Below are 17,132 nucleotides of genomic sequence, written 5' to 3'. Positions count from 1 at the left end.
CTGTTAACAGTTAAACATCACTGTCAGTGAATTGCCGCCGCAGACGATGTGGGACATTTCCATTTTCCTCAGCCTCGAGGAAAAAATGACCCATTGCCTCCAAACACTTCATAGTGTAACCGTTTGTGAAGTTTGTGTCTTTAATGTGAACGGACAGGTTGATATTTATGCTTCATGAATTTGATTTGAACCCAATTTTCCTCCGCAGGCATGAGGGTATAGGACGCTGCAAGTGACACGAGCAGCAGCAATCTGCCATGGCACATCAACCTTATGTCGTCACATCACTTTTTAAAACAACAGTCACAATTGCACACATCAACCATCAATAAAGGCGTTTATTAAGTGATGTCTTTGAGTGATGACTTTGTTTTTCATTGTACATGATTCTCTTGGTTATACATTTCCCATCACAACAGAACGCTACTACAGGCAGTCCTGAAAGGCACATGCATCTCTTCCAGCAGAGGCCCCTGCTGGGGGGAGGAAGGTTAAACACTTCTCCTACACTATTCTGAGACAGCAGACAGGTGAAAGCCGGGTGCCTCTGAGAGAGCTGTAAGTCACATTGTGCTTTGATTGTTTTTGAAAAATATGTTGGGCTGCCTTCCCAGACTGTGATTAGGCCTGAAGCAGCACTTCATTTACACAGGGGGTAACACTTTTGACCTACATCAAGTGAGAAAAGGTCGGTTATTTACGCCAACCAGAAAACATTATTTCTTCATTGGTCCCTGAAAACTTCTTTGAGCCATTTTGAGCTGTCTGTACAACAGTGAGACATAATAATTAAATCTAAACCAGCATGCAGTGGGCAATCCTATTTACGCATATACTCTGACAAATCGTTTTTTTCTGGCATGCTCACTTGAATAGTGCACTGTGAAGAAAGAGGAAGAGTTCAGCAGACCCAAGTGATTGTTGTTGAAGTGACAGACTGTAACTCCACAAAGCCTAACACATCCTTGAGTTAAAATAGACAGAATTAAAGATGCAGTCTGCAATTGCGTTTCACGAAAGGTTGTTGATAATTGTGCTCAACAGCCAATCGAAATACAATCCTCCCTTCCATGTACCAGAAGTACCGTGTTGATTGGCTGGGAATGTTGTTTCCTATTTACAGAGCCAGTACTGTGTGTGAACACTAATACTGAACTGACAGCTAGAGGACTGTGAGGTATATACAGTCGTGGCCAAAAGTTTTGAGAATGACACAAATATGCATTTTCACAAAGTTTGCTGCTTCAGTGTCTTTAGATATTTTTGTCAGATGTTACTATGGAAGGCTGAAGTATAATTAAATATATTTAATAAGTGTCACTGGCTTTTATTGGCAATTACATGAAGTTAATGCAAAAAGTCAATATGTGCAGTTTTGACCCTTTTTTTTCAAGACCTCTACAATCCGCACTGGCATGCTGTCAATTAACTTCTGGGCCGCATCCTGACTGATGGCGGCCCATTCTTGCATAATCAATGCTTGGAGTTGGTCAGAAATAGTTTTTTTTTGTTTGTCCACCCGCCTCTTGAGGATTGACCACAAGTTCTCAATGGGATAAAGGTCTGGGGAGTTTCCTGGCCAATGGACCCAAAATATCAATGTTTTGTTCCCCGAGCCACTTAGTTATCACTTTTGCCTTATGGCAAGGTGCTCCATCATGCTGGGAAAGGCATTGTTCATCACCAAACTGTTCCTGGATGGTTGGGAGAAGTGGCTCTCGGAGGTGTAGCTGAAGGTCCCGCAGCTGAATCATGTTTAGGAGACGGTCCTGGTGCTTGCTGGACCAAAACATCCTCCGAGAGCCACTTCTCCCAACCATCCAGGAACAGTTTGGTGATGAACAATGCATTTCCCAGCATGATGGAGCACCTTGCCATAAGGCAAAAGTGATAACTAAGTGGCTCGGGGAACAAAACATTGATATTTTGGGTCCATTGGCCAGGAAACTCCCCAGACCTTAATCCCATTGAGAACTTGTGGTCAATCCTCAAGAGGCGGGTGGACAAACAAAAAAAACTATTTCTGACAAACTCCAAGCATTGATTATGCAAGAATGGGCCGCCATCAGTCAGGATGTGGCCCAGAAGTTAATTGACAGCATGCCAGGGCGGATTGCAGAGGTCTTGAAAAAGAAGGGTCAAAACTGCACATATTGACTTTTTCCATTAACTTCATGTAATTGCCAATAAAAGCCAGTGACACTTATTAAATATTTTTAATTATACTTCAGCCTTCCATAGTAACATCTGACAAAAATATCTAAAGACACTGAAGCAGCAAACTTTGTGAAAATGCATATTTGTGTCATTCTCAAAACTTTTGGCCACGACTGTACACATAATGTACATGTGTGTGTACAGATATTGTGTGTTGATAAATGCAGCAAAAATTCAAGACTCTAGAAATAAAGTGATAACAGACAAAACAAAGGATTTTAGGGTCAGGAATTTAATTTCCCTAAAAACAACAGCATTTCCAAAACTCTTACTTAGTCTTATTTTGATAAAACACCATTTTCAAGGCCACACAAGAACAGTGTGGCCACTGTTTTCATGTATCAATGCAATGGATTGATTTGGCAAATTTATGAATGCTTGAGACTAGGTATGTGTGACATATATTTGCTGTTCTTTCCTGAAATTCAACATTTACCGTCCTTCCTCAATAAGAACAGCAATAGATTTTGATTGCATTGCAGCTTTCTGAGCCTCAAAGCAACCAGCAGATTTGCATATGCATGACCAGACAAACCACTCAGTTTAGTGATCTCATCATGTTTCTCAGCACATCTCTCCACATTAGACCAGTTAGTGTAAAGACAAAAGAAAAACTCAACACTTTTCCACCAATGGACACCTGTAGCACTTTTTTTTTAAAAGTATCAGTGTCCGTGGAGATGGTGACGTTTATCAGGAACCTGAGAACTGTCCTCCCAGTCAGGAACATTTTCTTAAACGTCATCATCCCCCTGAACACAAATGATGGGGGGAAAAAAGTGACAGAAGTTGAGTTCTGAGCTCTTTGGGGAATCTCTTGCCATGCATAATTAAACAAATTTGATTGGAATTAAACTCACTTCTTTAGTCGACTTTTAATGAATGCAGATCAGACATCGACATCGCTTTGATTAATTTCAGCCAATTAAGGAACAAAAAGCTTACTGGAAAGCGGATAGAGATTATTTGAAAAAGTGTTCAAGTATGTGAATTCTCACTTTTTTTCTACAACCCTATCTCAACCTTCCAACTGCTACTCCAACGATATTTCCAACCCCTCTTGACTTTGATTAGTAGTGTGACAACCACAGGAGAAGCTCTGTGCATCCCAATGTCAAAGCAGGACCTCCACTGCATTTTAACTAGCAATTTCTCACATCTTGGTAATAACCACTCTTGAAATTGTCACAATAAGGTAAGCATGTCCATCTATTCTGGAAAGTTCAGTCTTTACACATCATACCTCAGTGCTTCAACATGCTTACTGCTTTTTCTAGAATATTATCTGGTTATGTTCTGTCTAGCCTTGTGTCTCCATATGTTTGATGAAAAATAGGTTCGAAGATTGAGTGCAGTGTATAGATACCCTGTAGAGTAATGAGTAAGAATGAAAGCAATGTATGATGTCGAAGGCTTTTTGAAAATTTGTCATGGAAGTCATCCTGAGACATTTTCGAGGATTCATTCATTATCCCTGGGAAGCTCTTTCTCTGTCTCTCTTACACAGACACAAACAAACATTTACATGTTATATTTAATGAATGGAGCTACTGTCCCAATTTAATTCCACACACTTTCAAAGCAGCCCGAAGCATCAGCTAACATCCATCTTAAGGAGATGTTTCCACATGACATTTCAGCTAGCATGAGTTATTGCACCATGCAATAGATGCTAAATCAAGTTTGTTCTACACTAAAGGTCCTTTGTGGAACACCATGACAAATTCATCAAGCAGAGAACATAATCTCAACAGAAGGTGTGTATAGTAAGGAGCACAGTCAAATGTACTGTATGTATTTGGAGTATTTTACCATTATTACATAATTTTTTTCTGTGATGACATCTATGTATTATATCAGTGAATAAGACGTTACGGGCGTTTGTCTGTTTATTTTAGGAGCATGGTAGGAACAATGTATTATTTACAGTATTTATATATATAGATCGCCATTGATAATCAAGGGTTCATCAGAACATAGAGGAAAATTGCCACCTCTGGATGCACAAATCTCCTACCTTTATTTTCACATCCACAGCAAGTCAAATTGTGATGAGCTAACCGTGTCTGCACAATGCAATGCATGACAATGATGTAAGCACAGTTGTCAGCGTTACCTGTCTTTCTCTCTCTCTCTCTCTTTCTTTCCTTCTCTGTTTCTGTGTGTGTGTGTGTGTGTGTGTGTGTGTGTGTGTGTGTGTGTGTGTGTGTGTGTATGTGAATCTCTATGTCACCTCATTGATTGGGAATGTTTCCAGCATCGGATGTGCATCATAACAAATGTCCCCTTCTCATTCCAATGGGATGGTGTCACTGCTGCATGATCAATAGCTGCAAGGTCAAGAGGTAGTCTTGCATATAGGTGTTTTGAGGCTGGTGAATTACTTACGACCCAGCATTAAGCAGTACTAGGAATGCACGAATACAGCAAATTACATGGTAACCTTGCTGTGTGAGGCAATCAAAACATTTAGAAGCCCAATGGATTAAACATTCACAATTAGGTGAGAGCACAGGTGTTCTGCGTTGTTAATACTCAAAGGGTACTCAGTGTCTGATCTAATCTAACAAACACTCAGCTCAAGTATTAACCTTCAGATAAACAGCATTTTAAATGCACCTGCAAAAATGTTAGCTCTTAATATTCCTAGTATTCTCTAATGTGTTGCTGGCCTTGCCTCTACTGGATTTTTCCCCATTGTGTTCCATGCTTTTCATTCCACGTCATCACACACCAAGAACGGCTGACACCGCTGACAGGCCAGAAATGTGTAAAATGTCACAAAGATACTAAATCCAGCCGACAACCACCTAAGAGCAGACTGGAACGGCACAGACGAACAGCTTCTCGCTAATTATTATGGATAGCAGTCGCGGTTGCGTGTAGAGAATCTTGACAATATTAATTTAGATGAATGCCTTGTCTCTCTGGAGAGGCCTGTTAATGAGGGTTAGGAATGCACAGGCATGGTGTTTGTCATCTCCATCAGTGGCCATCACACTTGACTCCTCAGCCTCAAGCCCATGAGCACTTTATGTTCACGTGTACGCGCGTAAAAACACAATCAAAATCATCCATTTCCGAAGTGCGCATTCACTGTAGTAGTGGTTGTTTACTTTGAGGTTTCAGATTCATTTCGTTGCTCAGGATCCCATATGCATGATGACATATAGAAACGAGGCCGCATATGTCTGTTTTGGCCATGTAGGAAATATAAATTGACATGGGGTGGATTTGGTACTATACGTTCAATACATGTAGCAGTAGCATGTTTAATAGGACTGTCCTTATCACGCACTTCACATCTTGCACAAGAGAGGGCAGTGTATCTGTGTTGTGTGCCTATAGGCTATGTATCTCGACCTACTGATTAAGACCAGGGTTCAGCGGCGAAAACAATATAAAGCAATTTCACACGAGGATGAGACTTTAGCCTCTGAGGGAATCACGTAGCTTATTAGAAGTTTGCTATAGCAGTGCCATCTAATCGTAAAGGATGTCCTCACACTGCGAAAGTTATCTGTCCTTTAAAAAAAGTTCATTATATTTTGTGATACTCTTAATGTCAACGAGGGGCCCGTGTTTAATTGCCTTAATAATTTCTTATTCAAATGTTCCCCATGCTTTCTAAAGCATATCAATTTTGTTAATACCATGTAATTAAAATATGTCAGTGCACTACAAGAGGCGGGCTGTATTAATGACCATGAAAATTGTTTTAATTAAATAGCCAATTATAGCAAAGCCCTAACCATGAACACTGACATTTAAATGAGCTTTATTTAAATTGCCTTCAATATTGTTTCATCACACTCTGCGGAAGTGAATTAATCACTGGCCTACATAGAAGGTGTACAGTGACAATAACTACTGAAGACTTCTTATTTACCATCTTGACTTACATTCAAATTGCACCTGTCCATCTATCAAAGTCACTGATTATCTTCACTGCTAATTACTGCTGTTGGTTTGTTTAGGCCTACTACCATTATTGTAAAAAGAGCAAACAACATTGGTAAACAAAAGTACTATTTATAGGATCAATGCAAACACCAACAACACTGCATTGAAAATTAGATTAAAACTGACTGTACCACTACCCAATGCAACTTATTCATTTAATGTCAAAAGAAAACCATAACCAACAGTAAGAACAGCAGCAACAGCAACATGCAAACAAAATGAATGCAAATAACAGCTAAGTCTATTTTAAGTCTATTCGTATTATTATTATTAATAATAATAAAGTTTATTTTTTGATTTCCATATAAGTCTCCTTTCAGATCAGCAACTGAAGTTGACAGTGCTCTAGATGGCTTCTGATGTTACTGTTGTCGTACCAGTGCGCTCCTTACCCTCGATTTTATTCTGTGAACACACGTGCGCGCTGTATCTCTTCTGAAGTCTTCATCTCCGTGGCTCCACCTCCACGCGCTGTCTCAGCAGCAATCCAAGAACGCAAAGGGCTCTATCCTTTCCAGGTCTGGAACACATCATCAGCCTGGGATCGATGTCCTCACACAAGTACGCGAGCGCATGTCCTGCTACCATCCGAGATACTTTCAATTTGAAGCACCTATAACTGCAGCTTTCCCTCACATTTAACAAGGACATATTCGTATAGTTACATTATATATAGGTACTCTGTAAGTTTTTTTTAAACTTTTAACTTTTTGCTCGTGAGGATATTGACTGGACCATGGCCACACCGACGGCGCTGATGCCTTCGCCTTCCCTGACGCATCCACCGCAAATGTCTAATTCAACCGGCAGTAACTCTTCAACAACGGCGTCGTCTTCTTCTTCTCCTCCTCCTGCTCCTCCAGCAGTTGTGGCTGCAGGACAGAGCCTGTTTCGTTCGGAGCTAATACCCACCGGTAGCCCAGGAATCACGATTGGCAGCCCTCCGAGTAAACCGGTGTATTCGACACCGTCTCCTGTAGAGAACACACCGCAGAACAACGAGTGCCGTATGGTGGAGGTGATGGGCGCACGGCTCGCTTCCTTCACGGTCAGCGGGAGGGAGCTCATCTGTCTGCCACAAGCATTTGACCTCTTCCTGAAACACTTGGTCGGGGGACTGCACACAGTCTACACCAAACTCAAGAGGCTGGACATAACACCGGTGGTCTGCAATGTAGAGCAGGTCCGAATCCTTCGTGGTCTCGGAGCCATCCAGCCTGGAGTCAACCGGTGCAAACTTATCTCGAGAAAGGATTTGGAGGTTCTCTACAATGACTGCACTAACGCGAGGTGAGTGTCCATGAGAAACTGGTTATTTGATTTTGAACACATTTGTTTACGTTTGCCTTTATGTGAGCCATAAATACGTGAAAATCACATAGCCTACTTAATTTAGTGTCTAAGTAGATTGTACACGATTTGTACAGAAAATACCAGTTCTTAAAAACTTTAGGTGCAGAGTTTTTTTTGCTTTAAATTACGTTTTAATGACTAAAGTTGCGTAGCGCATCTTTAAACATAGTTTGAGACAGGTTTGAAAGTCTCACACACACACAGCTGTAAGATCAGATTTTAATGTAAAAGCAACGAAACTTATGTGGGCGTATACAGTTCTTTGGTTGCATTTGTCTTACAACGGTACATGACCTGCTGAAATGATGGGCCTCACCTGTTCATGAAAGCAGATATGTCTACACTTCCTCCAGTTACAGCCTACAAAGACAAACAATATCGTTGATCATATTTCATTTAGCACTCATGGTTTTGAGGGTCAGCCGAGACTCTTTTGATGTGTGGTAAGATGAAACTATTACTATGTAGTTTTCACCGGTGCTCGGGTGTGTTTATGGCCCGTCTTCCTATGGCTGATGTAAGTAAATGTGAACTTGTAGAGGTCTCCGCTGCTTGACTTCATCAGTCGACGACAAGACTTTCAGATACAAAATAATGACTTTACGAATATATTATGTTATGTGCCTGTTGGGAATTAAGAGTAAACTAGACGACTGATTAAGAAGCGTATATTAATCATACTTCATGACAATGGGATATATTTTTTCTACTTGCGTGCTGGACTTCAGTGCACATCAATACGTCTAGTGTCAATTATGTGTAGTGTCCTGTGGTAATGCACCAGTGATACGTTGTCTCATTCATTTAAAAATCTAATGAGTTTCCCAAAGTCTTTTACTCAGTGACACAATAGACTTCAGTGTCTCCCTGCACTGTTCGACTGCATTACTATGAGGCATATTAAAACATAACCATAATGAGACACAATTATTCAAAAGGCCATTAGCAGCGTTCTGTCATGGTAAGTATTGGGTCTCCCAGTCACATGACGGCCTTGTAACAGGAAGGAACATACAGTCCTGCTTCCATTATGCCTCCACATGATACAGAATACAGAGGTGATAAAGGCATGTAGCTCTATGCAGGTGCATTTGCTCCAACCCCACACACCCCACCACAAAGATCACTGGCATACAGGCCTGTAGGCAGGAATAAACACTCATCCCACACGAAATTGCATTAGCATCCTTTGACACACACAGGCCTTTATGTGGCACACACTCTGACACACACAGGCCTTTATGCTCTGGCTCTGATGGAAGCTTTGACAGAAACGATGAGTGGCCTGCATCGGACGTTATTGAAGATGGGCCAGCCTGTCAGAGGAAGCATGTGCGTGTGTCTAGTTTTCGAGGCCTCGACCCTGCAACAGCACTTCTCGGTGCTCTTCTGCGTGCTTGGGAATGTGTGAGGGACCCGCGGGGCTCCCGTACCTAGACATTAAACGCTTCTGACACGAGTTGCGGCCCACCAGATGAGATACTCTGATTGGGGGAGACCGATTCCCGCTCGCTCGCTCGCGTACCCGGCTGTGTATAATACACTCATGAGGCGAAATAGATTCTCCACAGAATTTTTTTTTTTTTTTTAAGCTCTTATTGCCCAGAGCGGCAGTTTTAAAAGGGCGCTCGTAGCTCTTCTCTATTTTGCTCTCCTGCACACAGAATTATAGCCTTTATCACATTAATATTTCTCGCCTGGAGGATGGAGAGATAATTGTGTGAATGCGTTTGGAAATTTGTATCGGTACGAGTTTATTATTAAATTATGCAAAGCACTCATCTCTCCCTCCCTCGATCTGCAGATTGTCTAATTAGGATTGATGTGCCAACGAGATGTTTGGCAATCGGAATGCGGCCATGTCCAAACGAGCAGAAAATTGAAAACGACCAGGCGGAAAGTTTTACGCTTTTTCCCTCTAAAGTAATATGATTATTTAATTACTGCAGCTGTTCTGGCTGTTGTATTGTTCTCATCTCCTTTCTTTAATTGAGAAGACAGGCGGTTGTCCATGGAAGCGGCCTTGTTTTCCTAGTCTTCTGAGAATGTGATGCGTTGTTATGCCCATTTTGTGTAAATCAAATGTCTGGTTTGCACGTCCGCTTCAAAAACAGGGCAGTGAAAGTATGAGTCACGCTGAATCAACTTCAGGCATCGATTTACCTAAATCCTTAAGATGTCAGCGAAAAGCGACCTCACCTGTTTTCTGAGTCATAGGCTCAATACGCACAAAAGACCTCACGAATATTTCCCGGAAGGAGGCTGAGCCAGTCTGACTCTCCGCGTGTGTCATACCGATCAGAGTAATGTCTTAAAGTACATGATTTCCCACCAGTCTTATTAACCCCATGACTGTTTAGCTCATGACGTTTCAAATGTTTTTTTCCATCCTTCCTCACCACCCATAATCATCATCATCTCCACCCTCCCCCCATCATCATCATCCTCACCCTCACCACCATTATCGTCTTCAATATGTTTTTTTCATCTTCATTTTTTTTCTAGGCTATATGTAAGCTTCTAGTTTTCCTTAACCAACAGAATGTGGGAATCAAGGGAATGTAGTTGACCAGTTAATAAATTGTGATTACTAACAGTGGACATAAAAGTAATGTGTATGGTGCAACTGGTTGTGTGTGTGCGTGCATTTCCTCAGGCAGCTCAGTGTGGCATGTAGTGCAACACTTCTGTGTTTCTAGGAGGGGTCAGACACCAAGCACAGTCAGAACAGAGAGAGGCAGAGTGATATGTAAGCCAGTTATAAGAAGAGGCCTTAGAGACACACATCCATGCACATATGCACCACATAAACTCTCGCGCGCACACACACACACACACACACACACACACACACACACACACACACACACACACACACACACACACACACACACACACACACACACACACACACAGACACACAGACACACACAAACAAATGCAAACACACATACTCTTCACATAATACACATACTGCACATTAGATACTGGCACAAATGCACACACACAAACACACACACACACACACACACACACACACACACACACACACACACACACACACACACACACACACACACGCACATAAAATCACTCATATACAAACATATATACAAACTTCAATTTTAACTTCAAGATAGTGGAGAAGCAAGAGTTTGAGGACACATGGTGTATGAACTTTCTCTCACTTTCAGTTTTGACACAAAGCCCCCCTTGAGTGTGCGCTTCTTGTTTGTGTGTGATTTTACATATCACAATCAGAGACAAATCACTTCACCGACAGTTGTTTGTGTGTGATTTTACATATCACAATCACAGACAAAGCACGTCAGTGACAGTTGTTTGTGTCTGATTTTACATATCACAATCAGAGACAAATCACTTCACCGACAGTTGTTTCTGTGTGATTTTACATATCACAATCAGAGACAAAGCACGTCAGTGACAGTTGTTTGTGCGTGATTTTACATATCACTATCAGAGACAAAATACGTCACTGACAGTTTGCGTCTAATCTCTTCCTGCTATACCAGCAGCTCCATGGTGTTGTTGTCAGAGAGATACATTTTTGAGTGGAGACCTGTGTTTATGTGTGGGTGTGTGTGTGTGTGTATGAGAGCTCAGAGCTCCTCTTGTGGTTCTTTGTGTGATTGTAGAGCAGCCATACTCCACGTATGGCTGCTCTACAATCACACAAAGAACCACAAGAGGAGCTCTGAGCTCTCATACAGAGAGAGAGAGAGAGAGAGAGAGAGAGCGAGCTCTGGATGCCTCCCTTCTCTGACCTTCAGGGCAGTGTAGCGGTAACATGACTCCACATCAAACAGTTTGTGCCTTTGTGTGTGCGTATGTGTTTGTCTGGAAATGTGTGAGTGAGTATTGTGTGTGTGTGTTAGTTGTGTCTGTTTATATTTGGATATAGCTGTGTGTTAATGTGTTATTTTCTGTATTCTCTATGGTTTTGTGCAAGCACTCGTGAATGTGTGTGTGTGTGTGTTTGTGTGTATGTGTGTGTGTGCGCACACACTCAGGCATCATTTGATGCATGAATCATGCTTCTCCCAGGGATTATCTAGAGGAAATGGTGAGGCAGGTGAACAGTTGAACACATAGCCCCTGTAAATCCTCCTCATGGCCCTCTCCTGCCTTCCCCTCCACAGTGGCATTAAAGTGTGTTTGAGTGGTTTTCCGACGCCGACTGTGATCACTGCTTCCTGCCAGCAACATCAGCCATTACACACAATCCTCACACAGATGCTTAAGGGTGTTATCTGACCGCTTGAATCACAGCAACACACACTCACACACAAACACATGATTTCTGGGGGGCTGTGTGTGCGTGTGGATGTTTGTGTGTGTGTGTGTAGGCTGAAGCCCTGACATCTGATACTGTTGTAATGGCCCTCTACGACAGAGATGTGAGGCTGCAGAATGGATTCTCAAGTGCTCTGTGCTCGCACATGCAGATGAGTGGGGGTAGAGAAATTGCACAGGGGTTTTACTTGTGTGTGTGTATATATGAATATATATATATATATATGTGTGTGTGTGTGTGTGTGTGTGTGTGTGTGTTTGTGAGTATATTTGGGCTCAGTTTAAGATTGGATTGAACTCCTGTGTTGTGTGTGTGTGTTTGTGTGTGTGTGTGTGTGTGCACTGAGGATGACCTTGGCTGTGTGAGTGTCTGTGTGATGGCAGAACACAGAGGCTCCCTAAGGTGGAAATAATGAATATGGGTCAATAAGAAATGAGATAATTTTGTGTATGTTTTTGTGAATAAGGGTCATTGTCCCTTCTGAGGTAAAAGACTCATCTAGATTTACCATCTAGACACACTGTGTGTGTGTGTGTGTGTGTGTGTGTGTGTGTGTGTGTGTGTGTGTGTGTGTGTGTGTGTGTGTGTGTGTGTGTGTGTGTGTGAGAGAGAGAGAGAGAGAGAGGGCAAGAGAGAGAGAGAGAGAGAGAGAGAGAGAGAGAGAGAGAGAGAGAGAAGGCAGTGAAAACAGGAGCTTCAGGCTGGCAGTGGTCGGGTTTTTAGTGAAGCCAGAGGAAGCTGAGTTGGCATAGAGAAGAGGGGGAGAAGAGAGGAGGGGAGGGGGAAGGGGGAAGAATGTCTAGTGGAGTTTTTAATTAAAGTATGAAATGAGAGGTCATGCGCTCTGACCCGCCTTACACACACCCACACATACACAGACACAAACACAGACACACACACACTCAAATACTCACATAAACATGGTGTGACATTCTCATACGTAAACACAGGTACACTGATATACACACACTCAGAAGTTCACACTAACACATAAGGGCATGCAACTAGCATAGACATATTGGAACACACACACTCACACACACTCACACATACACTCACACACACACACACACACAAACACACACACACACACACACACACACACACACACACACACACACACACACACACACACACACACACACACACACACTCACACACACACACGCTAACACTCACACTCAGGAGTGCTCCCCTCCCCTCTTAAGTTGATGAGTTTTCCATGAAAAGGTTTTTCATTAATTCCACCTTAGGGAGCCTCTGTGTTCTGCCAGCCTCTGCACCACACACAGAAATCTGTGTGTGTGTGTGTGTGTGTGTGTGTGTGTGTGTGTGTGTGTATGTGTGTGTGTGTATGTGTGTGTGTGTGTGTGTGTGCCTCCATGTGTGCCTTGTATCTGTGTGCTTTATAGGATTTCTATAGCACAGAAGTATCTGCATGATGCAGATATGACATGTCCTTGTGAATTTTAAATCTGAAATCAAAGTAGAGGTAACGAACCAGACAGAGGCTTTTATCTCTTCTGATTTGGTAAATCTAAAGAATATTAGTTGTGTCTGAATCCATATAATGATCTTTTTTTTTCAAATCCAGAAATCCTATTTAGGTGTAGACAGAGATCTGATTATATCGACTAGATACTTTGCATTTATCTATTTCTTTGTTTGCAATTTACACTGCTACCTGTAATGAAAATGTGCCAGTGATAGTAATTGTGCCATTAGAAAGAGCACAGCACATGCTACATAGATACTCAGTCAGATTATTTGATGGAGTCTTTGGGTATGTCTTCATTTCAGGATAGAGAATCTCTTAAATATGATATAGCAAAATTATTCCTGAAGCCAGCCGCTGTTTAGAATGACTGCGATCACCGCTGGGTAATACTTAAATTAAGAATTGCTGAAAGCTTAATTATGGGATCAGATTGTGTTTGGCAATATTATTTTCCAATTACCCCATTAAAGCCAATATGAGATGTTTCAGTGTCTTGATTTCAATGCTTTATTAAATATTCAGGCTTTTAACTGTGTTGAGAATGAAAGTGGCGCTGACATCTGTTCAAACAAGACCGGATGTTTAGCTTGCCTCTTTATTTCTTTGTTTTTTAGGACACCATGGAAACACACTTGAAGGCCTGCATGTTTTCGTTTGGAAAGGCTAAATGGCCTTTTGCCTTTAAAAGCCAGCGGGGCTTGGTTATGAGCAAGAGTTATGAGCTGATGGGGAGGTTATCCACACACACACACACACACACACACACACACACACACACACACACACACACACACACACACACACACACACACACACACATACATACATACTTTTTCTTTTACACACAGACCCCCCCACACACACATTCTCTCCTTTACACACTCACACACAAACACAAACACAGACACACACACACACACACACACACAGACACACACACACACACAAACACACACAGCTTAACTTTCCAGGAACATACGTGTGTTGCTGATTTCAGAGAATTGAGAGAGGGAAGGCAGTAAGAAATAATTAACCAGTTACCCTGGCGACCGCAGTGGAAGAACCGTGAGCTTTGGCTTTACAGTCTGTAAGGGGCACATTACTCCATACTTACATGCAGTCCCACAGTAGGACTCTTACCCAGAGTAACTTACACAGCATGGGTCATAACAGTGTCCTGGACTAATGGCTGATGTTGTGATGGCGCTTTCTATGGAGTTATCCATAGTCTCAGTGATGGTTCTCAGTTCCACTAGTAAATGTGTGTATAAGCATGATTACACTGAAGTAGCCGCTCTCTCAATTTCTCACTCTCTCTATCTCTTTCTATTGCCTCCAACGCTTCTGTCTGAAAAGGATGTCAATGATGTACATTTCTGTGATCCAACAAAATATCCCAGTGATATAGTCAGAACAGTTTCTGTTTCAGTTTCTCTCTCTTCAGCTCCGACTTGTGACAGTCTGCTTTCTCAGTGCATTATTAAAGCATATTGAAGTGAGCTGAGTGATCCCTTTCATTGGCAGAGTCAGCACATGGCATTCAGCCACACACACACACACACACACACACACACACACACACACACACACACACACACACACACACACACACACACACACACACACCATAAGATAAACACAGATCAACAGCCCCATTTACCTGTCAGAATTCACTCAATGCTATCATTTTTATCTTGTAGTCTCTTGTTGCTTATATGTGAGAGAAGAATAAAGTATTAGGGTTGAACATGCACAAACACATATACACAAACCCACAACAAACATCCACCCACACACCCACTTAGCCCACATACACACGCACTCACATACACACCCTACCCCCTTGATACACACATGGCCCATATCTGCCAGAACCTCTGAGAGAGGCACAGAGACTCCTGATTTATATGCCTGCGTTGAAGAATACCTATTTTGGTGGTGAACCTTCATTGAATCAAGGACAAAAGAATGAATGGCTGTCCCAGGGACACTAAATGACCCATATAAGCTGACAACATGAACATGGCATAGATTATGGCCTATATGGGGGAACGTAGGGCGAGGATGAGCGTACATCCCACAAAAGAGAGCGCTCACTAGGAACCATGTGTCCTACAAAAGAGAGAGGATAATAGGCGAATGGCCCGTAGTTATGGTGGCTGGGGATGGGGGTGTGGAGATCACATTTGAAGCTGAACTTCGAAGTGACAGGAGGCTACTTCTAAAGCTTCAAAATAAAGAGAGTGAACCAAAAATAGATGGAGGGAGAAAGACTTTTAAAAACATGTCTGACCTCTGGACATGGTTTTCTTGTCAATTCTCTTGTTGACTCGCTCAGTGGCAGGGAGTAAAAAAGAAAACAAACATAAAATGGTTAGAAAGGAGGTCTAGTCGTTTCATGGAGTGATGAAAAGACACAGAAAAAAGGTTGAGAGAAAGAGAGAGAATTAGAGGGGTGTTGCTAGTAGTACTGGTGTGTTTGCTCTTCATCAGCAGATGCCATATAATCAGTGAAAAACCGGGAAGAGACTGGAGCTGTGTGGCTATCGTAGGAGAGGGATATGAAGCTTGTTCTGTCCTAAATCTGGAAGACCTGCTGATTCTAAACAAAACAGAGTCTTATCTTTCAGCACAGAGCTGTGCCTTTAAGAGGCCCCAAAGAGCCCCACTCTGTTATTCCATGCAGCAATTAAGAGTAAACAGGACAGCAAATGGTGCTGGCCATTTTTTTTAATTGGCTAATAAAAGAAAACATTCGATGCTGTGATTCCCACAGCAGCCAACTCTGCGTACGGCTTATGTTGAGAGAAATTGTTTATTGTGCGCAGGCAGGTGACACTGTGAAAGAAAACACTCTGTATCTCAAGTATCTGAAGCAGGTTTCCTGTTGGAGACAAGAAGAGAGAGCGAGAAAGAGAGAGAGAGACAGAGGTAAAAAGAGATAAAAGGCTTCCTTATACGGAGTGCCTACTGTAGGTAGCTAGAGCACAAGCACTTGCTTGTATTGAGGAATAATTTCACTGTCGGAGTAAAGAAATATTGAAATCACATTTTGTCCCTCCCTCTGCAGTCATAATGTCATCAGTCATGTCCCCACTGGTTCCCGGCGTAATGAAGGACAATAATAACAGCATGTTAAATAGGAGCGTGAACTGAAAGGTGGAAATAGGTTTATCAAATTAACCTTCTAGCACCCGACTGATATTAGAGCAAGTGGATATTTATAGTCTCAAGCTGATCAGCCTGACCGCTGGCATTTTCCTTTTGGCTTCCATGATGTCAATCTGTCTCAGTCTTTTAAGCACACACTCACACACATACACGCATAAATGTATTTTCTCACCAGTAGTCTTTCTCGCTCTCTCTCTCTCTCACACCCACCCACACACACACACACACACACACACACACACTCACATGCATACAGTCTTTGCTCTTCAGGAATGCCTTTGAGGATTTTTTTGCACCTCTGATCTTGTTTATCCCTCTCTCCTGCATATTCATGTTAATGTCAGATGCCAGCTTTGGCACAATGTCACTTTAACACATTCAATGACATACCCATATCCGCCCACACACACACACACACACAGACATATAGACATGCTGACATACACATTCACAATCACACACCTACTCACACACACACAATCGCATATACACTATAATCAATCTACTCCTGGCGTCTTCTAAATTGTTTTCGGTGTCTGTCTCTGAGTTCCTGAGGAGTGAATGTCTGAATGTCTCCTGCTGATCTGACCAACAGACACCTCCTACATCCACCTA

At 42.2% G+C, this 17,132-nt stretch overlaps 1 protein-coding gene across 1 annotated transcript in view; it reads left to right on the top strand.

Annotated features, from left to right (window-relative positions):
* Window positions 1–6,740: 6,740 nt before the first annotated feature.
* dachc (dachshund c) overlaps window positions 6,741–17,132 on the top strand; it is a 42,788-nt gene continuing 32,396 nt past the window's right edge. The window contains exon 1 of the mRNA XM_080834385.1: window positions 6,741–7,470. Within this exon, the coding sequence (XP_080690511.1) occupies window positions 6,917–7,470 (554 nt within the window). The 5' untranslated portion in view covers window positions 6,741–6,916. The remainder of the gene's footprint in view (window positions 7,471–17,132) is intronic.

The sequence above is a fragment of the Sprattus sprattus genome (genome assembly GCF_963457725.1).
Source record: "Sprattus sprattus genome assembly, chromosome: 3".
Taxonomy (NCBI): Eukaryota; Metazoa; Chordata; class Actinopteri; order Clupeiformes; family Clupeidae; genus Sprattus; species Sprattus sprattus.
This window is presented reverse-complemented; position numbering and strand designations above follow the sequence as displayed.